A 24,196-nucleotide genomic window follows, 5' to 3' on the forward strand; every position below is an offset into this window, starting at 1 on the left:
TCCGCGTCGCTGCGATTTGTGTGGGTTAGCGTGCGTCGCTGCGGTGTGGTCTGGTCTTTTATCGTGCCGGGGCATCGCTCTGTCTCTCTCAGGCCTTACTTAACCGATCTTTTCGGGTTTCTACCTCCCCCCATCCTTTCGCGCGCCAATTGTGCGTTCAGCACACTCATCCCTTCGCCAAAGACGCCGCCGCCATGTCTTCCCCGTCCTCTGGGGAACAGTACGAGGAGGAGGAGGACGGCGCGTACGAGAGCCAGGCCAAGAGGCTGAAACCCAGCGCCGCCGCCGAAGAGGGGGAGATCGAGTATGGGGCAGAGGAGGGCGAGAGCCGCCGGGAAAAGGCCGCCCCTCGCGCGGGGGGCTTCTCCGGAGGGGTAAGGAAAGCGGGCGCGGCGCGCACTCTTGTGTTTTTTTGTTCCCGTCGCTCGCCGGCTGGGCAGGGGGAATAGAAGCAGATGTCCAGGAGGGATTCGCTCCGGTGCCGCCTCGGGGGTCTTTCCGCCCCAAGTAGGGGGAGAGCGGGGTGATGTTGGTGTTCGTTGAAAAGCCCGTGGATATCCTGGCCAAGGATTTAACGCATCTGGAAAGGGCTAGGCTTTTTTTTAAAGACAACCTAGCTTCCCCCCCTTCCCAAAATAAGCCGTGTGTTGTCGGTGGAAGTCTTAAGTTTTATATTCCATCTTGATTTTTGAGATCCCAGAGAGGCTTTCTTTCCAAATTATCCTTGGGCTAAGCATACTCACCAGCCGAGCATATTTAAATCCTTTCCCGTCTCTTGGCGTCCCACAAATTAGGCATAAATGAAATATTTACCATCGCTTTCAAATTTCAAGGAGATGAAAGTTGAGATTTTTATTTGTCTAATCCTGGAACTCAGTATCTCAAATTCGCTTATTTTCCTCATTCATCTTAAGGAGGGATTCGAAGCAGATAACTGTTGCAATCCCCTTTGTTATTGGAGTTCTATTTTCAAGTATATTTTCTAACTAAGCTTTGTACTAAGGTCTGTGCTCTTGTGGGATGGGAGAATAATAGCTTAGGACAAGAATATGTTACAGTCGTCTGGAATTTTTCATCTCTTCCTGCAGTATTGTACAGAGTATATATTTGTTTTGTCTGTATATACCTGATACTTATAAATAAATCCGTGATAATACTGCTTACAGCCGAGCCATTCATGTCAGTGGCTCTGATGAGCTGCGATGTGTCTATGCAGAACAAATCAGCTTCAAAGTGCATTATATTATAACCATACTGTTTTGGCTTTAAAGTACAGTATTGGAAGTGCTCTGAGCCCAGAAACGGACAGTTTGACCTTGGTAAAATACCTGAAGTAATTGGGATCATGTTAGAATTCTCTGAGTCATATTGGCTGTTTCAGATTTCAAAATAAGGCATTTCAACTGCAAAATACTTTTCAATTAATTTTATCTAAGCCATGGTCTACAATATGTTCTGTTCATCATTCTGACATATGGTTTTTTTAAAAAATTACACGTTAATGATTGAATTACAATTAGTTCGAATTCTCACAACCTGGTCATCATTATCTTGATTACACTACAGAATTGATCACTTCTCATTTTTACAGTTTTTAACTCAGCATACAGGGGCTTGAAATTTTGTCTTCTCGACTAGAGTTAAGTACTCAAAAACAAAATAAAACAGGTCCTTAACTGGTATTTGGAAGAGAGACAGCAAGATAAAGATCTACTTTGAAAATAGTCCAGATCCATCCTAGAGCTGCTGAAGAAGACCCTGAAACAATCTTTCCCGGGCATTGCTATGGGAAAAGCAGCTGAAAAGTTTCTTAAAATGTTGCTCCCCTCCCCTTGTCCTGTGATACAGACCTGTACATTCAGCTTATTTCATACTCCCAGTACTCAGATATACAGGTACAACACAAGGAAAGAGGAGACATGCATATAAGTATAAGTATAATCTTTATTGTCATTGTACTTGAATACAACAAAATTGGTTTTAACCTCACTGGTGCAAAATTATAACAGAAACGAAAAAAGAAAAAAAACCTAGCGTGTGCATGGAGTATTTCAAAGTCTCACAGCCCAATGATAGAAACTATCTTTAAACCTGTTTGTTCGGCTGGTTATACTTTGATGTCTTTTGCCTGAGGTAGAAGTGCAAAGAGACACTGACCAGGGTGTGAATCATCTCTGAGTATCTTCCTTACTCTGCTAAAGCAGCGAGATTTGGCAATATCATCTAGTCGTGTTAGAGGGCAACCGATGGTTTCTTGTGCCGAATTGATCACTCTCTGTAGTGCCTTCCTGTCCGCAGCTGTTAAACCAGCATACCATACTGTAATACAATATGTGAGGACACTTTCTATGGTGGACCGATAGAAAGAGGTCATCAGCCATTGTTCCACCTGATTTTTTCACAGGACTCTAAGGAAATGAAGTCTCTGTTGGGCCTTTCCAATCACCTGAGACCTGTTGTTTTTCCAGGTGAGATCTTGACTAATAAGCATTCCCAAGAATTTAAAAGAGGAAACCCTCTCCACACAGCTGCTCTCAATATACAGTGGGGCAGGTTTTTCCTCATGCTTCTGGAAACCTAGCACCATCTCCTTTGTCTTACTAGTGTTTAGATGTAAGTTGTTTCTTGAGCACCATGCGGTTACCTTCTGGACTTCTTCCCTGTATGCTGATTTGTCCCAGCACTGTTGTGTCATCTGCAAACTTTATTATGTTGGATGGATCAGAGGATATGCAACATGTTACGTTACATTACATTACAATTCAGAAGGAAATACAGCATGGCCACTGCTAGTACAGGTTCTGGAAAGAATTTAGGAACTGCTTTACTTGTTGTCATTTGCTTATGTGAAACATTAGCAAGAAGAATAAGCCATTCTCAGAAATTGAGGATAGGATAGGGAATTAATTTAATGCCTCACTGTCAGAAACAGCCCTCTTATTGAGATATATACTAGCCTGAATCATAGAATTCCAGGGTACGGTATTTGTATATTCTGAAGCAATAACTGAACAAGACAAATCACCATAATTACCATGTAAGTTTCAAACATGTACAATATTGTTATAGTGAAGAAACTGCAGGGGTACAACAAGTATATGTTAACTGCATAATTCCACACATAAGCAACAGTCTTGCTGTTTTGCCCATCCTGCAGATACAATACAGTATACAGGTAGTCCTCAACTTACAACAATTCATTTAGTGACCGTTCAAAGTTACAATGGCACTGAAAAAAGTGACATGATTGTTTTTCACACTTACAACCTTTGCAGCATCCCCATGATTACATGATCAAAATTCAGATGTTTGGCAAGTGGTATTTATGATGGTTGCAGAATCCCAGGATCATGTGATATACCTTTTGCAACCTTTTGACAAGCAAAGTCAATGGGGAATCCAGGTTCACTTAACCGTGTTACTAACTTAACACTTAGTAATTCACTTAGCAACTGTGGGAAGAAAAGTAGTCAAATAGGGCAAACTCACTTAACAAATGTTTCACATAGCAACATAAATTTTGGGCTCAATTGTAATTCAAGGACAACCTATAATTGTAAATTAGAGAAGCATTTATAATAAGAGCAGCAATGTCTGAAAGCATAAACGTGTTGATTTACATTTATTTCTTACATATGCAAAATTGTTTCACTATGTAATTTAGTTGATAGTAATGAAATATGTAATCAAATGCTTTTAATTCCAAAACTAATTATTTGAAAATTGATTAAAATTAATATAGCTTATCTACAAATAAGCATTATTTTCATTCTCTTTTGTTGAGCAAATAAAATAGCTCTATCCATGCCTTATTTAGTATATTATTGAGTCGTGGTGGCGCAGTGGTTAGAGTGCAGTACTGCAGGTTACTTCTGCTGATCACTGGCTGCCAGTAGCTTGGCAGATCGAATCTCACCAGGCTCAAGGTTGACTCAGCCTTCCATCCTTCCGAGGTGGGTAAAATGAGGACCCACGTTGTTGGGGGCAATATGCTGACTCTGTAAACCGCTTAGAGGGGGCTGTAAAGCACTGTGAAGAGGTATATAAGTCTAAGTGCTATTGCTATTATCTGAGCTAACATTTCTAGTTTCAGAGAACAAATCTCAAACTAATTTAATATTTCTTGGCTTGAAATGTTGTTCATATTTTAAACAAATATAATTTCTCTCACATTTAGATTTTAAAGAATAAAAATGTATTGAAAACTATTTTCTTAAAAGTTGGGTCCATGAATGGTTCTATTCTAAAGACAGCTATCTGCTAACTTTTCATTTAATATATATGAATATTTTGATTAAAATTCTGATAACTTAATTTTATACATTGTTTCATAAAAGTGGAAAATATTTTATTACAATCAAATCACTTATTTTGTTTTTGGTGATAGACCTCCAGGCAGTAATAGTTTAAGTTACTCAAGAGAATACTATTGTAAACATAATATTTATGGATTATCATTTTGAATAAGAAATGCAGTGAATTGTTCATCTTTGAATGGCTCAGGTTATCTGCTTAGATTCTGGCTGTATTCTGGCAATTACAATGTATTAATTTCCTGTGTCTTTCACAATTTTGTTGTTCTCTCCAAGTAATGTTAAAGTAATGTATAATTAACTATAACCGTTAAACTGGAAAAGTAATAATAACCTAAAGTTTGTTTGAATGTAAAGTTGAGATTTAAAATTGGCTTTTATACCATAGTCCCTTCCCTTCTCTATTTTCTGTTTAATGTTCCCACGGACATTTAGAATTGCCGTTACTTGAGAAAAAGGCAAGTATTAAAGTAGCCAACATTCAAGCTAGAGCTAGAGAAAAATTTACTGTTATAACAAGTAAATTTAGACATAGTTTCGTATTTTATATTTTGGTTATAAATAAATACGGTTAAACATGAAAGTAAGTTGTAACTTCGTGGTTCACAATATATTTATTATAGTAACATTTAAAAAGAAACTTAAAATGCTTTTATTAGGATGCAGGAGGCAGTCATCACAAAGTTTCCGTTTCTCCTGTGGTCCATGTCCGTGGTCTTTGTGAGTCAGTTGTGGAGGCAGACCTTGTGGAAGCTCTTGAAAAATTTGGTACCATATGGTAGGTTTAATGATTTTTTAAAAAAAGTTATGATAGGAAACTGCATTTTGCTGTGGCTGTATTTATATAAAAGGATAAGACATTTTTTTTTATATCTTGTTGACATGATCTAGTCAAGCTGTTAAATAAAGGTCATCATATTTATGGTATAGAATTATCCACAGACCAGGACAATAGATTTGAATGATGAAACTATGATTAATGATTTCCAAACAATTACAAAATCAAGGCATGTTTGGATATAATGTAAAACTCGGGAACTTACTGAATTATTTTTCTAAACTGAATGAAGAACAAGATGTTTAGGAGGATCCTTCATATTCTGTGTGTTGAACTAGTCTGATTCATGTCCACTGATCCTTGTCCCCAGACATATGCAGATTTCATCAGATTAGTGAAAAATATTCCACGACAAGCTGTGAAATAATTTAGACCTGTTTTATATATCTATTGTTGTTTTTTATAATTATGTTTCATAGCAACTAATTCAAAACAGTAATGTATGAAATTGTTCATCATCAAAATTTTCATAGGCTATTTATAGTTAGAGTTATTTAAAAGATATAATTTAAATTTAATAGTTTATGTTATACTCAAAGTTGTCATTGACTTTTAAGAATTGAAACTGCCTTTTTTCTGCATTTGGCAGTAATTTTTTTATATTAAGTTATATAAGTTTTGCTTTAGTTTAATTACTAAATTAAATTATGAACTAATTAGTTGTTTTGCTGCTTTTTTCCTGTAGTTATGTGATGATGATGCCATTTAAACGCCAAGCTTTGGTAGAATTTGAGGATATTGAAAGTGCCAAAAAGTGTGTTACTTTTGCAGCAGATGAGCCAGTATACATTGCAGGACAGCAAGCATTTTTCAATTACTCTACAAGCAAAAGAATAACTCGTCCAGGAAACACTGATGACCCATCTGGTGGGAACAAAGTTCTGCTGTTATCAATTCAGAATCCTTTATATCCAATTACTGTGGTATGTCTATTTTACAGCATAAATCTCAAATACTTGATGCTTTATATTGTCCTATACTGTGCTTACTTGTGGCAAGCTTCTGCCTCTTTGCCTATTTTTTACATTGGCAGGATCTAAGATTGTTCTTTCTGGTTTATATTCAATGTGAAAGCATCTTCATATATAAATTCATGTGTTCTTTTCAGTATATTTGTTCTGTAAAACTGGGAAAGTATGGTCTCATTTATGTGGCAGCAGTATTATTTTGAAAATATAGAAAATTATTTGGCTGAACTATAGAACTAGCAATTAATCCTTTTTTGCTTGTGTTGCAGTTTTTGCAAGTCATTTAAGCAACCCATAGCTTATGGGAATAGAGATAGTGATGAAATAGTTTCCTGTTTAACAGCATCTTGTAATATATTATTTAATACAATTCTCAGGATCTTATGTTTTTCTATATTCAGATTTCATTTCCTGTTTTCGTTAGTTACTCTTGAGAGTTTGTCCTCTAATTTTAATGGTCTTAATGAATCTCAAATGGTTTTAAGTTTCTGTAAGTATTTTTTTTTACCAAAGTCAAAGCTAAATGATTTAAAAGTAAATATTTAATATGGGTTTAGTATAGAAATCTGTTTTTCATTTTGTCTTATCTTCCCTCTCTTGGGAGAGAACATATGTGACTCAGAATTGAGCTGTGGAGTCTTTGATGTTTTCTGAATCTGGTTGTTTACTGGCAGACATTTCATTACCCAATTAGATAACCATCAATGTGTTGATGTTATCTAGTCAGGTAATGAAATGTCTGTAGATAAACAACCAAGGTCAGAGTGCACTGAGGACTCCACACTTCCTTCTCATTACTGGATTCATTGTCTGTTATGTCTGAAAGTATGTTCCATAAAGCAATAAATAACTGCATTTCTATATAGAAAGCATGCGAATGAAAAACCATATATATTATGTAATCCCATTTTAACATTATTTAGAATGAATAACTATGAATCATAGTTTTCTTGTGTAAAGTGAATGATTCAGTTATGTTATGTGAAATGAGGACAGTTGTGGAAAGATTTCCCAGGGGACCAGGCCAGTCTGCTTTTGGAAGCAGAGTTCTGTTTAATTTGAGTTGATTTCAGTTCTCATGATATTATAAATATATACAGTATAAATGTATATACTTTTAACATATTGCCACTTAGATCTTGTAACTTTTCCAAGAACAGTCCTGTAATTTCTGAACACATTAGAAATTAGAACCACTTCTGACCTCCGCTCCTTCCGGCAAAAACTGAAGACCCACCTGTTCCGACTAGCAGGCCTGGCATAATTCAACTGTCCCTCCTGGCAAATGTATTATATCTGGTTATTTTAGGGGTTTTTTAATTTACTGTATTTGTTTTTAGGGGTTCGAATTTATTTTATATCTGCTTTGTACAGTTCTTTTAACTACATTTTAACCTCCTCCATGTCAATTGTCAACTGTACATATTTAATTTAATTTTATTGTATCCTGTTATATTTTGTATGAACTGTACACCGCCCCGAGTCCCTTGCGGGAGAGGGGGCGGTCTAGAAGCATTAAATATTATTATTATTATTATTATTTCTTTGTTCCCATAACCCATGCCAAAATGAGGTTCCAATGGGGTGTATCATACTGGAGGTGATTAATGGACTGAGATAAGATCCCACATTCCTCTCTATATGCATCTTGTGTCCTTCCTTGCCATCTTTGTTATTTTTTAAAGTTAATTTTAGTGTTAATATGTATTATTTTAATGTTTAAATTTTTTATCTTGCTGCTTTTATTTAGTTGTGAGTTGCCTACAGTCGCCTCTAGGTGTGATTGGCAGCATAATAAATAAATAAATAGTGATAAAGTTATAATAGATTAGTTCAACATTTTTCAGCATAATTTGGAAAGGAAATAATTATTTTCCCTTCATTTTGCTCTGTTCTGCTTTATAAATGGTACAAATATTGGGCATACTAACTTTGTATATTTACCAGTGCAGCATGCAAAATATTTAAAGTATGTATAGTGAAACTGAATTAAAACTTTCTTTTCTGAATTGCATTACAGTATTTTCTCAGAATGGTTTTTTAATAATTGTATATATTTTTATTTGTTAACATTTTGAATAATCTTGTAAGGTAAAACAGCTGCTTTCTTTTGTAGGATGTCTTGTACACAGTATGCAATCCTGTTGGGAAAGTACAACGTATTGTCATATTCAAGAGAAATGGAATACAAGCCATGGTTGAATATCCTTTTATTCTTCTAATAGAAGAGAAATATGTAGCTCAGTGTTGAACTGTGGAGTCCTTGGTGCTCTCTGAGCTTGGTTGTTCTATTGCAGATGTTTTGTTACCCAATTTTAGTACTGTATTGTTATGCTGTAGCACAGTAGCGTACCAGAAAACCTATTTATGTATTTGTTTATTCTGCAGTTATGCAACCACTGAATTAGAAAAACTCGCAGTAGTTTACAGACAAGTGCCAGCCCCAATATAAATAGCAGCCCAAAGGTGTTTTTTCAAAAGACAACTGAACTTTCTTGGTGTTTTCTCTGAACTGAACTAAAGCTTCTTGAACGAAAAGTGAAATGTTTTCAAAGAAAAAACCTGTAAGAAAATATAGTTGTCTTTTGGAAAAGCATCTTTGGGACAACCATGACCTGGATGAATGAGAATCTCTGTAGACAGAAATAACAGCCATAAATTATTCCTTGAATGCTCTGTAGAGCAGTTTTATTTTGGCAGTGAGATCGAGATGGATCTGGTCCTTTGTAGGCCTAAATAAATAGTCTTGCAGCTTATGAAAAAATAATGCATAAAATTAAATTTAGAAGAAAGACTATGACTCCTCAAATTTGTCAGAGTTATGAATTCTGAAGTGTGAAGCACTGACTATAGTTTAATTTGTCCACAAAGAAACAAAAGAAAACCACCCCAGAATTTCTCCCTTAGTAATATAATGTACACTGAAAGTCATTTCATTCTTGGTATTGATAACAACTTAGACTATTTAACCCTGGAAATCAACAAGAAATCTTCCAGCAAATCTAGATTTAGTGTTGTCAATGTTAGGGGGGAGTTCCACCCTGAATTAACGAAGCGTGGACCGTGGCTTTCCTCGTAGCATACTTTTGAAAATAAGCGAAAATAAAACCCAAAGTAAGATCTAATAAAAACATTTTAATATAAAAGAAAATAAAAATACAAAAGTGCTAACTCAATTAACTACATTTTGGCAAGAGCTATGTTGCCCACCTTCTTGGCAAGCGAACGGAAGATCGGAAGAGAAAGTTAAGGAATGTGAATGTGTGACGTAATGTCTGACATGCGCAGTAAATCATTTGCAGATAAGAAATAGTTCAGTCTGCTGTATAACTCAGAATATAAGCACAAGCTGGCAAACCAATAAACGCAGTGACCGTCAGTACCTCAATTACCATATTTTTCAGAATATAAGACGCACCAAGATTTTGAAGAGGCAATTTTTTTAAAAAAGTAGGTAGGCAGATAGATGGATAGAGAGGGAGAGAAAGAGAAAGAAATACAGTAGGGAGGGAGGGAGAGAGAGAGTAGTTAGGTAGGTAGATAAAGGAATAGAGAGAGAGAAAAATAGAGAGAAATACAATAGGTAGGTAGGGGGAGAGAGTGTATGTAGGTAGGTAGAGGGATAGAGAGAGAGAAAGAGAAAGAGAGAGAAATAAAGGAAGTAGGGAGAGAAAGAGAGAGTAGGTAGGTTGTTAGGTAGAGGGCTAGAGAGAAAAATAGAGAGAAATATAGTAGATAGGTAGAGGGGAAGAGAGTAGGTTGGTTGGTAGGTAGAGGAAATAGAGAGAAATACAGTAGGTAGGGAGAGAGAGTAGGTAGGTAGGTAGATATTTCCAGGTGTATTTATCCATGTGCTGGAGAAGGAAATCGCTGACAATCTGCAGCACCTAAGACTTTGTTTCTGCTGGCACAGCACTTGATCAATGTAATTCTCATCAATCAGTTAAAGAGATTTCCAAAAGGAAAAAAAAAGTTTTTGCACTCTGCAAACCTCCCAAAACCTCCTGTTTTTTTTAAAGGCATGAATAACCTTGAGGGGGCTTGCAGAGTGCTCCGGGGAGGGGGAAACGGGCCTGTTTTTTGTCAAAAAAATTGCATGCATAGCCTTATGTAGGCTTAGAGAGTGCTGCTGGGGACGGGGGCAAAAAACAGCCAGTTTTTTGCTCATTTCTACCCTCCACAGGCCCTAGGAACTCTCTGAAAGCCTCCATAAGGCTATGCATGGCCATTTTGGTGAAGGGGGGGGGGGGGCTTCAGGAGGCAAAAAATGCTGTATTCAGTGTATAAGACGCACCCAGATTTTCAGCCTCTTTTTTGAGGAAAAAAGGTGTGTCTTATACTCCGAAAAATACAGTAAATGGATTCCGAGTGATGTCTAGCACAGCTAGAAGAGTTCTTTTCTGAAATATTTTGTTGCTGTATTTTAAAGACTAAAGATCCTTAACATATCTTATGTTTGAATCAGTTCTTTGTGCTCAGAAAGCAAAAGCTGCACTGAATGGAGCGGATATATATGCAGGATGCTGTACATTAAAAATTGAATATGCAAGGGTAAAGTTTATATCTTTTTAAGCCTCTCTCTTTTCTAGAAGAAAAAGCACTGATTAAAATTCAATGTTTTGCTTGTATCTTAACAGCCAACTCGACTTAATGTAATTCGAAATGACAATGATAGTTGGGATTATACTAAGCCATACCTGGGCAGACGAGGTAAGTGTTTGGGTGATTGTATCTACCATATTCACACATATATGTACATATACCTATGCAGACAGTTTCTTTAATGCAGTAGTCATTTCAAGCCAAATATTGCTGGTGGAATTTTTGTTAAAGCTTTGTAATCCTGGAAAAGAATAACTTACAACACTAGAGTCCCCTGGTGATATATTGAATTGTTTAGGCCACGAAGGAACCCATACATGCAAGCATGTTTGCAATACAAGGATTTTCATTTCTCCAAGCAGCTCTCACTCTTTGGAGGAGAGGACACTGATGCAGACTTTTCCTTACAAACTACAAACTTGCACACTGCTTCTCCATGGAAAGGAATTTTCCCATATGGTGGACAAAGCATTAAGAAGGATAGAGGACTCCAGCAGGCTGACTCTACACTTCATCATGCACCACATCGGCATCATCAAATGGCCCTCTGAAAAACCTCAGACTTGCAATTCACCTTGACTGCATACTGCATGCATCATCACCACAAGCATGTCAAGAAGGATACTTACAATACTTCTGATTTCATGTCATGAATACTATGGTAGACTGTACCCATTATAATCAGCTTGCATATGGTTCCCGTCTTACATCCCTGTTGTATGGTTTTATGTAAGATAGGTTTTCCAATGTAAATGTTGTCTAAAGGATCATAACTACCTACAAATAAATTGAAATTTTGCAGCAACCTGTCAGGCAAGTTCCTTGGGTTTCACTGCATTACCCAAAGTATATTTCATTTTTTTAAACTGCAAAGCTTAACAGGGACATTGTTTGCATCAGGAAAAAAACCTGCATGAAAGTGTAAAAAAATCTTATTCTTTATTTTTCTGTAATTTCTAATGACGTGTATAATTTGCTGTGTATAATTTTTGAAAATTTAGGCATTAATAGCAGGAGGTTGGGAAACTTATCAAGGTAGAGTATTTAGCAAATTTTGAACATGAAACAAGATTTGACTTTTTAATAATTACCACATGGTTGGATTTTTTATATATCATTTTGACTGTGAAAATGTACTATTAATATTAGGCCCTGGCTTGCCTTTTAGCTATTATCTAAAAGTTGCATTTTATTGATAGTGCTTTGATTGTAACATGAACTATTAATATATAGGCTTTGGAATGAAGAATTAAGTGTTTGTAAAAAGTTAATAAGGGGGCTATGCTATTGGTTAGCAGATTATTCAACCACAATGCTATGGTAAAACTTAAACTTTGCTTCGAATTGCCAGATAACATAACGAAGATACTAAGTTTACACATTCAATTCATATTGTGTTTAGGGACTGTGGCCTATCCTGGTAAATGAAACTGTGGGAAATAAGAAATCTTTCCTTGAAGGAAAATAACACAGCTGTATCAAAAATTTCATGTTTATTGTGACATTTGACTTTTCTTTGAATAGCAAGTCCTATTTCTTATTTTAACTGTTTTTGAACATCATTTCAGTTCTCAAGAATGGATTTGGTTATGTGGCACTGAGATATCTTTGACTATGTGCATTTTGTTGTTTAAGTACACCCACATAACTGCTTAGCATAGTAGCATAGTAGCATAGCTAATTCCCAATTTACAACCATTTATTCAACGACCGTTTAAAATTATGATGGTACTGAAAAAATGGATGCCCATGCCTGAAATTATGGTTGTTGCAGTATCCCCATAGTCATGGGACTAAAAATTAGGGGGCTTGGTAGCTCACCCACACTTATGACTGTAATGGAAAAACCTGCATCACATTTTCTGTAGATAGACAATTGTAGTTTTTTATTCTGATAATTAACAGTTAATAAAAGCTACTGTCTATATCAATTTTAATGAATCATCAGAGAACATAATGTGAGCAATAAACCAAATGCCAGTGAATGGGCAACTTCCTTAATATAGAAAATCACTCATTTATTTTGGACTTATAATTTACCTGGCAAAGTTGGCTAATCTTGTCTAGGCTTTGAAGCTAAGCAGCTTGGTAGTAACAGTACTATCATAGGGATCTGTCAGTTTAGACTGGGCTGCAAATCTGAACAAAATAAACCCAGAATGTGGCAAGAGGAGACCACTTTCATGTTAACAAGAAAGCTACATGTGCATGAAATCACCAGAGATCAAGCACAACTTGGGAGTTTTTATGTTTTTCATTAAGCAGATAATTTTGAATATTTGAACCGGTTTGGTTCTCCTTTTTTCAACAAGGGTATTGTGTTGCAGCATTGCATTCCAGAACCTAATACTGTATAAATGTGCTAGCTGAAATCTTGTCAGTTGTATTGAATATAGATCCTGTTAATGCTGTTTTGTAGAGTACAGAAATAGGGCAGTTGTAACAATGCATACTTTGTACTTACATAGAAATATGTACCAGACAAATATGATAACATACCTATGGATTGCATTTCCTCTCTATTGTTTTTAATCAATGTCCACATGGCTATCAAGAGTAGCAGCATCTTCATTTTTCTTTAAACATAATTTTTTCATATTTCCTTTTTAGTTGTTAGTCAGAAATAATTTTAATTCTCCAACATCTAGTGAATGTTTTAATAGGAAGGATCTTGCAATTTTTATTGCTATGCTTTATGAGTCACAGAGTTGGAAGGGATCTTAGAAGTGCTCAGTACAAAATCCATTGCAATGTCTCTGAGAAATGATCATTTTTAAAATTAAACATATAAGAAGAAATTATTGGTTGTGGATTATTGGTGGATTTTCTGGACAAAGTTTCTTGGAAGTGATTACCTGCTTCCTAAGGCTGTGAGAGTAACTTGTCCCAAGGCCATCCAACTGGCTTTGTATCTTAAGGTGGGACTAGAACTCATGATCTCATGGTCATATTAATATTTCAATATCAGTTAAATATTAAACAGGATATTATTAGCAGACATTTTCTTATTTCATACTTATTCATCTTTTATCAAAATAAGTAAAAGTAATATCCATGTAAAAGATGGATGTATGTAGTTGACATACAAAAATATTCTTCCTCACTTTTGTTTTGAGGACTTTCATTTTTTTTCTAATGTTTTCATTTTCAACAAGTTGCCCTAACAAAATTGTGGACCTTGGAAACAAACTTTTAGCTTTTTATTATCAAAGCTGAGTTTACAACCCATGCTGATTTTAATAGGCTCTGTGTAAAAACAAAGATATTTTCCTATTGAAATACTATCTGTCTTTGCTGGCTGTTTCTTATTTCTCACAGTTTAGCAATCAATTAAAAAAATTGACACTTCAAGTTATGTAATAAAACTATCAGCAAACATTAATGATAAATCCCATTGCAGTAGATATTTACTGGTTGCTGCTTTCATCCAATAGTGTTGACCCGTTGGTTAACTTTATATTCTTGTATAAAATGAAATTTGCTGAAAACTTATCATTGTTAAAAGTTCAATTTTCATTGGCATTATAATACAGATTGTATAATAATAGTGTAGCAATGTATAGTTTTCTCAGCACTTTCCCATTAATAGCTGTTGATGTATGTTAAAAAAATATGATCCTCTGTTAACTGATTATGAAACCATGTAATACAGGTTGTTGTTGGATTATGCTGAAACTTCTTGAAAAGAAGCCCACTTTGAAAATATGTTGCTGTTGAAGCTAATAGTGTGAATCAGGTACTGTCCTTCGAAAGTACTACATTTACAGCTTGATTTTTACTAGAGTAATTGTAGTGTTAAGACACCCGTAGAGTTTTCTTAGGTTTAAAATATCAAATCTTTCTGGATGTGATTTTAATAACAACAATATTTCTAGTGTCCTAACAATAATTCTGGTGTATTTTCGTATTATAACAAGTCAATCTAAATGACGAAATGACCAAAATATGCAAATGTATAACCTTAAAAATATCTGGTTACCATACTGTTGGAAATATAATATTTGACTGGTGAACATGTGATCAGATCTAGCAGAGTTTTAATCAGAAAACATTGTTTTAGTTGATAAAATTCTAATATTTTGAGAGGGTTTTTTACGTTAAAAAAATCAATGCTCTCTTATTCTTTAGATAGAGGGAAAGGCGGACAGAGGCAAGCTATTTTGGGAGAACATCCCTCATCATTTAGACATGATGGCTATGGTAAGTTCATCTTTTATGAATTTAATTTCAATGGAACACTATTATAAAAGTTAAAAATAGATAAAATACGGTGATTACCACCAGATTGAATCTTGCGGTTTGTGATCTTACAGTTTTTTCAAGATGAACTGTTCCTTGTGAGCATTTGGAGAAAATGCATTACTTTAATTAAATAATTAAAAAATTCCTAAAGGGGTTCTGTTTTGATAGTTTGATGAGTCCTTTGTAATAGAGCCTTGAAAACTAAAATATATTAGTAACCGGTGTCAAATTTTGATTTGGTTCTCAAAAAAGAGAAGTTCTGCATTCTATTAGAAGTTTTACTGCCAATTAAAATTTAGTTAGAAACATATCTTGAACTTAACAAGATTATTCAGTAGTATTGCTCTATATTAAAAGGGTTCTGGGAATCAAAGCCATAAGTTTTGTTTTATATTATTTAAAAGTAAGGTTTTTTTTTAAAAAAAATGGTGGAACATTGCTGTTGAGTATTAAATAGGTTCAAGGAACAAAATCAAAGCTGTAAGTTTTGCTTTACAAATAGTCCTTGACTTATAACCTTCAACAGTGGACTGGTAGTTCCAGTGGTAAGCAGTGCAGTTGTCATACAGTTGCTAGGCAAATTTGGCTTCCTGCATTGGCTCTGTTTATTTGTGAAATTTATTAGCCACCCATCTTGCCACATGGTAACTCTTTTAGTTACTTTGCTTGTCTGAAGTCAGCTGAGAAAGTTGCAATGGTGATCAAGTGATTCACTGGTGTTGCAACTGTCATAAATACATGCCAGTTGCCAAGCACGCAGACCTTGATCACATGACCTCAGGGACACTGGGACAGTTGTAAATGTGATGACAGCCCTCTCAAGTAAGCCAGATAGGAAACAAGACTAGACGGACTAATTCTATTTTATTGTAAGGCCACATTAACCAAATCTTGCAAATCTGAAGATACAGACTTCCTATCATCCACTTTTAAATGCTTGATCATTAGGGCAGATCGTTACAAGGTTTCATTCTGTGACCATTACTTTAGTAGTATCTCTTACCTCTCTTGTCTGATCTGGGTCGTGGTTGTAACCTTTCCAGCTGATTTCCAACAAGCAGAGTCAATGGAGGAAGCTTTATTTGCTTAACAACCTCATGATTCACTTAACAACTGTAGTGATTTGTTTAACAACTGGCAAAAAAGATAAAATGTGACACATCTCATTTAACAACTGTTTTGCTTAGTAATATAGATTTTGGCTCAATTGTGGTCATAAATTAACTTATTAACCAGGGAGTATTTTTTTTCTTTAGGAACACATGATCCTCTATTATCTTTACCAAGTCGGTATAGAATGGCATCTTGGGATATTCCAGAGCTTGTTGCTTATCCACTTCCCCAAGCCTCCTCATCTTACATGTATGGAGGAAACCCCTCAGGATCTGTTGTCATGGTCAGTGGTTTGCACCAGCAAAAGATGAATTGCTCAAGAGTCTTCAACTTGTTCTGTTTGTATGGAAATATTGAAAAGGTAAATTAAATGCCTAGCAATGTGACTGTAAAGCAGATGTGCATTACAATCACCCCACAGAAAACCAGATGTGGCCTCTGAATACTGTTAAATTGAATTGTGATTTTATTAGTATAATGGAATAATTGCATTAACACTAAAGTGGAAGCTTTTGTTTTAATTGATCTCACCCAGTTTTTTTAGCATTCAAGTGATCACCAAAAGTTTAAATGCAGCCATTTACCTGAAAAATCTTGTGTATGACTTTTTAAAAGGACAGTAAATATCTTTGAAGTCAAGTTATTGTTACGTATCTTCCAACTGAAATTGAAAAATGTCCTATCTATTAAATTGAATTTATGTATAATTTAAAATATTACAGGTTAAATTTATGAAGACTATTCCAGGCACTGCATTGGTGGAAATGGGTGATGAATATGCTGTTGAAAGAGCAGTTACATATCTCAATAATATCAAATTATTTGGGAAGAGACTAAATGTTTGGTAGGTGTGCATCACAATTTTTATTTTTATATCAATACCAATATAAGATAAAATGTGTTAAAATCAACCTGATTTAGAGAATTTAATTTCGTTTGGGGAAAGTCCCTTTTTGTACATTTACAAAATGCCATTTGATTCTTCATTAATTTGCGACCCCAGAAGGTCCTGGAGGAATGGATTATCTGGAAATGGATTCTTTTCAGTCAGGTTTCAGGCTCAGGTATGGCATTGGTTGCACTCATGGATGATCTCTGGTGGGAGCATGATGGATGTGGTGCCTCCATCTTTGCTCTTCTTGACCTCTCTATGGCTATCAATAACATTGTCCATGGTAACTTTCTGCGCCAACTTAGGAAATTGGGGGTGGGCAGCACAGTTTTGTGCTGGCTCACCTCCTTCCTCCAAAGCCGGTCCCAATAGATGTTAATAGGGAGTGAAAGATCCAGCTCATGACCTTCCTTTGTGGAGTGCCATGGGTCAGTGCTCCTTCCACTTCGTTTTTAACATCTAAACCACTGGGACCGTATGAAGTATCACCACTATACTGATGATACGCAGCTATATGTCTTTATTGCAGTGGACATCCTTTCACAGTGCCTGGAAGGGGTCTGGATAGGGGACAAGAAACTTCAACTGAAACCTGGTAAAACAGAGCGTCTGTGGGTTGACCTCTCTGTATACAGGAGTTTATCAGATTAGGCCCTGGATGAGGTTGGGCCACTTGGTGCATACCTTGAGGTTCTCTTAGGCTCATGGCTCCTGCTTAATGAGCAGGTGGCAGCCATGACCAGGAGGACCTTTATCAATTCCACATTTTGTGCCAGTTATGCCCCTTCCGGGACAGAGGCCTTCTGTTCTGTCCCTCATGCCCTAGTCATCTCCTCTTTGGACTATTGCAATGTGCTCTAATTGGGGCTATCCTTGAAAAGTATCCAGAAGATTCAGCTGGTGCAGAATGTGGCTGTGCAAGCCATACTGAGTGCTATAAGAAGGGCACATATAATGTTCTTTGCTCTGTGAACTGCACTGGATTCCATTTTGCTTATGGGTCCAGTTCAAGATGTTGGTGGCCACCTATAAAGCTTATATGGCATAGAGCCAGGTTACCTATAGAACCAGCTTCAGCACATCACATCACATCACCCACTTGTTCAGGCAGGGAAGTGTGCTGCAGACCATGTCTATCAACGAATTTTGACTGGCAGAGTCTAGGAAGAACTGGTGTCCAATTTCTCTCCTAGTGCCCCTGCATTGTGGAACATTCTGCCCTCAGAGGTGATGAAAGCCCCCAATCTTTTTATCTTCCACAAAGTGGTCAGAACTTGGCTGTGTGATCTTGTGTACAAGACACAGAGTGCCACACAATTGTGGGGCTAGCTGGTTCCATGAGAACCCCTATTTCCCCCTGTATTAACAACAGCTTAACCCACCCACCCCCCAATTTTGGAATATTTCACCTTTTGAAATTTTATGTTATTTTTTTAATTTTAAAACTTTTTAATCTTAAATTATTCTGATTGTAATGTTTTTATTCATTGTATTATACATTGCCCAGAGCATCTCTCTGAGGGGTGATTAAGAATATGAAAAATAAATAAATTAGAGTAGAGTAGACTAATAATGGACTGGACTGGAATAGCAATAGGAATAGAATGCAGTATTTGACCAAGTGTGATTAAACACACAAGGAATTTTTTTCCGGTGCAGAAGCTCTCAGTGTACATGCATTTGATAAGGGAGTATTTTACTGTAATAATTGGAAGGTTAATCAATCTATTAAATGATATTAGAGTATAATTAAATTTTACAGGCTAATTAAGGAAAATTTTCTGATTTAAATGTGAAGGGAGTTTTCTTGTCTATTTTTTAATTGCAGTGTATCCAAGCAGCATTCAGTTGTTCCTAGTCAAATATTTGAGCTGGAAGATGGGACAAGCAGTTATAAAGACTTTGCAATGAGCAAGAACAATCGTTTTCCAAGGGCTGGCCAAGCATCCAGGAACATCATCCGGCCACCTTCTTGTGTATTGCATTACTATAATGTACCCTTATGTGTGACTGAAGAGACATTTGTAAAGGTAAGAATAGACCATGGTTTTAAACAATAATCAGATTACAAAATCGAATACAATACAATACAATAGTAGAGTTGGAAGGGACCTTGGAGGTCTTCTAGTCCAACCCCCTGCCTAGGCAGGAAAACCTATACCATTTCAGACAAATGGCTATCCAGCATCTTTTTAAAGACTTCCAGTGTTGGGGCATTCACAACTTCTGGAGGCAAGCTGTTCCACTGATTAATTGTTCTAACTGTCAGGAAGTTTCTCCTCAGTTCTAAGTTGCTTCTCTCCTTGATTAGTTTCCACCCATTGCTTCTTGTTCTACCCTCAAGTGCCTTGGAGAATAGTTTGACTCCCTCTTCTTTGTGGCAACCCCTGAGATATTGGAACAATGCTATCATGTCTCCCCTAGTCCTTCTTTCTCTTAAGCTAAACATACCCAGTTCCTGCAACCGTTCTTCATATGTTTTAGTCTCCATTCCCCTAATCATCTTTGTTGCTCTTCTCTGCACTCTTTCTAGAGTCTCCACATCTTTTTTACATCCTGGCGACCAGAACTGAATGCAGTATTCCAAGTGTGGCCTTACCAAGGCATTATAAAGTGGTATTAACACTTCACGTGATCTTGATTCTATCCCTCTGTTGATGCAGCCTAGGACTGTGTTGGCTTTTTTGGCAGCTGCTGCACACTGCTGGCTCATATTTAAATGGTTGTTCACTAGGACTCCAAGATCCCTTTCACAGTTACTACTACTGAGCAAGGTACCACCTATTCTGTACCTGTGCATTCCATTTTTGTTGCCTAAATGTAGAACCTTGCTCTTTTCACCATTGAATTTCATTTTATTAGATAGTGCCCAATGTTCAAGTTTGTCCTTCTGTATCTTAAGCCTATCTTCTGGAGTGTTGGCTATTCCTGCCATACTTTTTACATCTTTTTACATATCATTTTGTAGCCTGTCAATTTTAAATCCGAGTCCCTTCGGGGAGAGGGGGCGGTCTAGAAATTAAATCAAATAAATAAATAAATAAATAAATCTACTTCGCTATCGGTCTCAGTTGTGCTTCTTCAATAACATATTTTAAGGATAGTCTCTCTATAATGGCAGATATTCTTAAATTAATTTCTTAGTCGATTGTTCACAAATATTGTTCAGTATGCCTTTATAATTTAAAATATATGATTAAAGTATTTTGCTCCATTCTGTATTAGCAATCAAATTTAAATGTTCTTCTTTTGTAATTAGAATCTTTCGTTCCTTTTTGTTCTATCTAACTTTCACCCTTCAAAGTCTGATTTATTTTTAGAATTCAAAACAATGACATTCTCCCATGGGAAGGATTATTATAATTAATGTCAAAATCTTATTTCTTATCCATCTGCACCCTTAATTCATTCACCACTTCCCAAAATAAAGATTCTATTCACCATTTTGCTGTTTATTTAAAATTTAATAATTTTATTTAATAATTTTTTTGAAGATCTTAATCTTATATTCACATTTTCTTTTGCCGAGGACTGAAGGGAACTCACCTGTTGAGTGCTGTAAAACTTGCCTCTCTGAAGTTTCCTAATAACTGAAAAGCAATTAGGTAATTGCAAAAATGATTTTAAAAAATGAGGCTTGATCAAACTTTGTCCAAATAATTGTGGCTACATTATGGTTGTGAGCTTGATTGAAATGCCTCGACTTTCAGTCATTTGGTTTACAAACTGAGTGCAAAAATTATGGTTTCTGCTGTCTGCTCACAAGGAGCGGCTGTCTGGATTGCAATCTCTCCTTTTTTCGAAATGATATTGCCATCCAAAATCCATCCACTAGCTACCAATCTGACCGCAATACTATTCCCCAGTCCTTCAAATGTCCTTGTTTGCCAGAAATCCTTACTGGAAGTTCAGGGACTGCATCCCTTGAACTCCCTTGCCTAACTCCCTTCATCTCTTCCTTTTTGGCTGCCCTGCACAGCAGCATTCCTCGGTGCTGGTGGCATAGGAGTTGAAATAGAAAACTGTACTTCAGTAGCCTCAGCCAGCTGCTGCTGCCAGGCGTCTACTTCAGACCCAGTGCTACTGTAACTTTGAGTGGTCATTAAGCAAGGATTACCTGAAATTGTTGATTTTTAATTTATTATATTTCTACCCTGCCACATTGTAATAATTCAATATTTGTTGTTTCAATAGGGGGCCATGATATTTATGGAAGTACTTCATAGCAATGTATCTGAATCACTGTGAACAGCAAGCATTGAGTCTTGCTGTTTAGCAACCATATTTTTGTTTTCTTATTGTTACAGTTGTGTGATGATCATGAAGTCCTATCTTTTATCAAATATAAAGTATTTGATCCAAAACGTAAGTAAATATTACTTGAAGGAGAACATTGTCAGTGGATATTAGCCATGATTGAGTGTGTTTATGGGGTTCTCGTGAGCAGTTTTTTTGATTATTATTGAATTAAATATGCCTTTAATGTGATAGAAAACAATTTCACTTATTCTTTAAAAAATATTTTTAAAAACCTAGGCAAATGATTCTGACAGAAAAATAAAGCAAAACAAAACATTTTAACTCTTTGTTTTGCCAACATCAGCTAACACACTTTCTGGTCTCTTGGAATGGGAATGCAAGACAGATGCAGTAGAAGCCCTTACAGTACTAAATCACTACCAGATAAGAGTGCCTAGTAAGTATCACTGTGAAATAATCTTCACATCATGTTTGTTGAAGATGTATTAATTAGATAATGTTGGGCTGGGAAGTATAATTTGCAGAAATTAGCATTCATAATGCCATTAGGTTTACTGTAGTTTAATCTATTTGATTGACTGATTGGCTGGCTGGCTGACTCACTGACTGACTCACTGACTAATTTATGATAATGTATATGGCTAGCCAACTAATTCTAAGTGAGTCCTGGCAGCTTACAAAGATAAAACCCAGTATAGAAGCAATAACCCTCCCCTGCCCATCCATCCCCAGCAAAAATAATCAAACCTGCCACTTGATGGGCTCTATATTACTCTTTTGCCCCCAGGCCCATTGGTAGAACCAGGTCTTCAGGGCCTTTCAAAAGAGTGTCAAAGTGGTGGCCAACTTTATCTCTGTAGGGATGATGTTACAAGAGAGAGAGAGCCAGCACGGAGAAAGCTATTTTTGGTTTTGCTAGATGGACTTTCTTGGGAGAGGGTATTAATTTTTGTTCTGTATTGGTCAGAGGTTTTCTCTAGTTGTTTACATTTGGAAAACAGTGCTACAAATCCTCAGCATATCTTAAAAGTTAGTTAAGAAAGTATGTTAAATATCCAGTAGCTAGAGAAATTTGCTTTAGCAATATTGATAATACTATTTGTTTTAGCCTTTATGATAAAGCAATATTAAGAATTTAATAATTGCATAAGTGCATTAGAAATAAATTTACACATACATACTTGCATAGTGTTTATCAGCTAAATATATATAGAATTGTAATTGTTTACTGTAAGATAGTATTATCAATTATGATAAAGATGCTTACACTTACATCCAAGTCTAAAACAGTGGCAAACAGCTTGTCTAGACAGTGATTCAGCTTTGATGCACAAGCTCTCCCACAGTTGTGACTTCCTTCTGATTTTCTCACTGACTCCTAAGGAATTGTGACCTACTGTTTAAACCTATGACATTGTCCATTTCAAAGACTCTGTAACTTAGTATTAGAAATAAACTGATCTACCCCATGCAACTGTCCTAACAGCATTGGTAGTTTTATTTGCAAACTAAAATACTCCATTTTCCTGGCAAGAAGCTACTGCATTTTAAATGTTGTATTCATGTGATATTTCTGTGACAGAAATATAGTTGTGAGAAAATGCAGGTAAATTGCTCTCTAGGGTAAAAAAAAAGTCATATTTCTATAAAACTTTACAGAAAATTACCTCAAAGTAGTTTGCTATTTTCCATCTCAGTTTGTATCACTTTAGTTTAAAACTATAAGTTCATGATCGATCAGGCTATTTCAAAGAGTAAAAGTTATAGTATTTTTCTAACTCTTGAGTGTCCTTTTGCATTTTACAGATGGCTCTAATCCATATTCTACCTTGAAGCTTTGTTTCTCTACTTCTTCCCATCTGTAGACAAAAGACGGCATGTTAAGGACTCCATTTGCCTTTTATTTACAAATGTGAGATCATACGTGGTTCATTGATTCTGAAATATTTGCCCAGTTTCCTTGTTTCAGTTTAACTGGTTTATTTGTTTTGTAATACATGAATGTGTTTAAATGCCAAATGTTTCCTTTTTTCCTCAAAAAAGTAGTATACCAGTGTATAATAATAGCGCATATTAACCCATATAACTGTTAACTACAGGGTTTGACTGCCTTGGTAGTAGCGTTTGCATATCAATTGGTTCAGGTCTTTATTTTAAACCAGTTTTCCATAACACCATTCCATTTACTGGGATTATTTTTCATTTTGGTATCAATGCAAAAAGGATAATTATTTTAGGATATTAGTTGTAAAATTCATGGTTACTATTACTAATTATAAATTGTATGTTTTACAACAGTTCTATGGCAAATACTTGTATAAATTCTTTCCAAATTGCACATACTGATTTTTAGTAATGTAATATATGATTTTTAAAAAGGAATTTCATGAGAAAAAATGAATACCCTTTTTGCAGGATGGAAGGAAACTTATTTTAAAAAATTGTCTTTTCAGAATTATTTTCGTTTATATTAGCATGATGTCCTTATTGCTAATCCTGGCCTGAAAACTATTGCAAATAAAAATAAAAACTGAAGTCTGAATAATAAGTTTTCTGGGTTTTTTTTCTCACTTTAACCATGTTGTTATAAAATGAAACCAGGAATGATTAGAGGTGATTTTAAAGAAAAGGGTTGATAATAATGTTAGGGATGTAACCCTAGGCATGGCTTGGCAATGTATATAAGCTATGATTGTAACAAATGTATCTGTTACTTTAAATGCTAGAGATGTAATTGGCTTGTTACCTCAAGCAGCCATAAGAGGGAGCCAGAATGGCTGTTAGCTCTCTATTTGTTAGACGCTGATCGGTTTATTGTGAGGTACTGTGGTTTGCTACTGTTAGCTGTTTTGTGTGCTAGACTGACTATAACTGAATGACTGAACCATGTATGACTTTGGACTGTTAACTGGACTCTGAATACCTCTATATTTCCACATAATAAACTATTATATTCAGTGTCCCTGTA

General features: G+C 35.8%; 1 protein-coding gene across 3 annotated transcripts; it reads left to right on the top strand.

Annotated features, from left to right (window-relative positions):
* LOC309386510 (heterogeneous nuclear ribonucleoprotein L-like) lies at positions 1-24,196 on the top strand. 3 transcript variants are annotated; one of them, XR_014174426.1, is made up of 13 exons: positions 1-374; positions 4,973-5,091; positions 5,837-6,074; positions 8,236-8,321; positions 10,574-10,670; positions 10,757-10,829; positions 14,850-14,921; positions 16,220-16,437; positions 16,799-16,920; positions 18,797-18,998; positions 20,506-20,573; positions 21,276-21,333; positions 21,572-21,600. XR_014174426.1 is itself a non-coding variant. In XM_081941954.1 (13 exons), exons 1-13 carry the CDS (start codon positions 195-197, stop codon positions 23,091-23,093), a joined length of 1,617 nt encoding a protein of 538 aa, XP_081798080.1. In that variant the 5' UTR covers positions 1-194; the 3' UTR covers positions 23,094-24,196. The 3 variants fall into 3 exon arrangements, 2 of the variants coding, with proteins under 2 accessions (XP_081798080.1, XP_081798081.1); XM_081941954.1 differs by lacking the exon at positions 20,506-20,573 and adding an exon at positions 23,035-24,196 and having other exon boundaries at positions 21,572-21,664; XM_081941955.1 differs by lacking the exons at positions 20,506-20,573; positions 21,276-21,333; positions 21,572-21,600 and adding an exon at positions 19,502-19,637.

The sequence above is a fragment of the Natrix helvetica genome, assembly GCF_964273705.1.
Source record: "Natrix helvetica genome assembly, chromosome: 2".
Lineage (NCBI taxonomy): Eukaryota > Metazoa > Chordata > Lepidosauria > Squamata > Natricidae > Natrix > Natrix helvetica.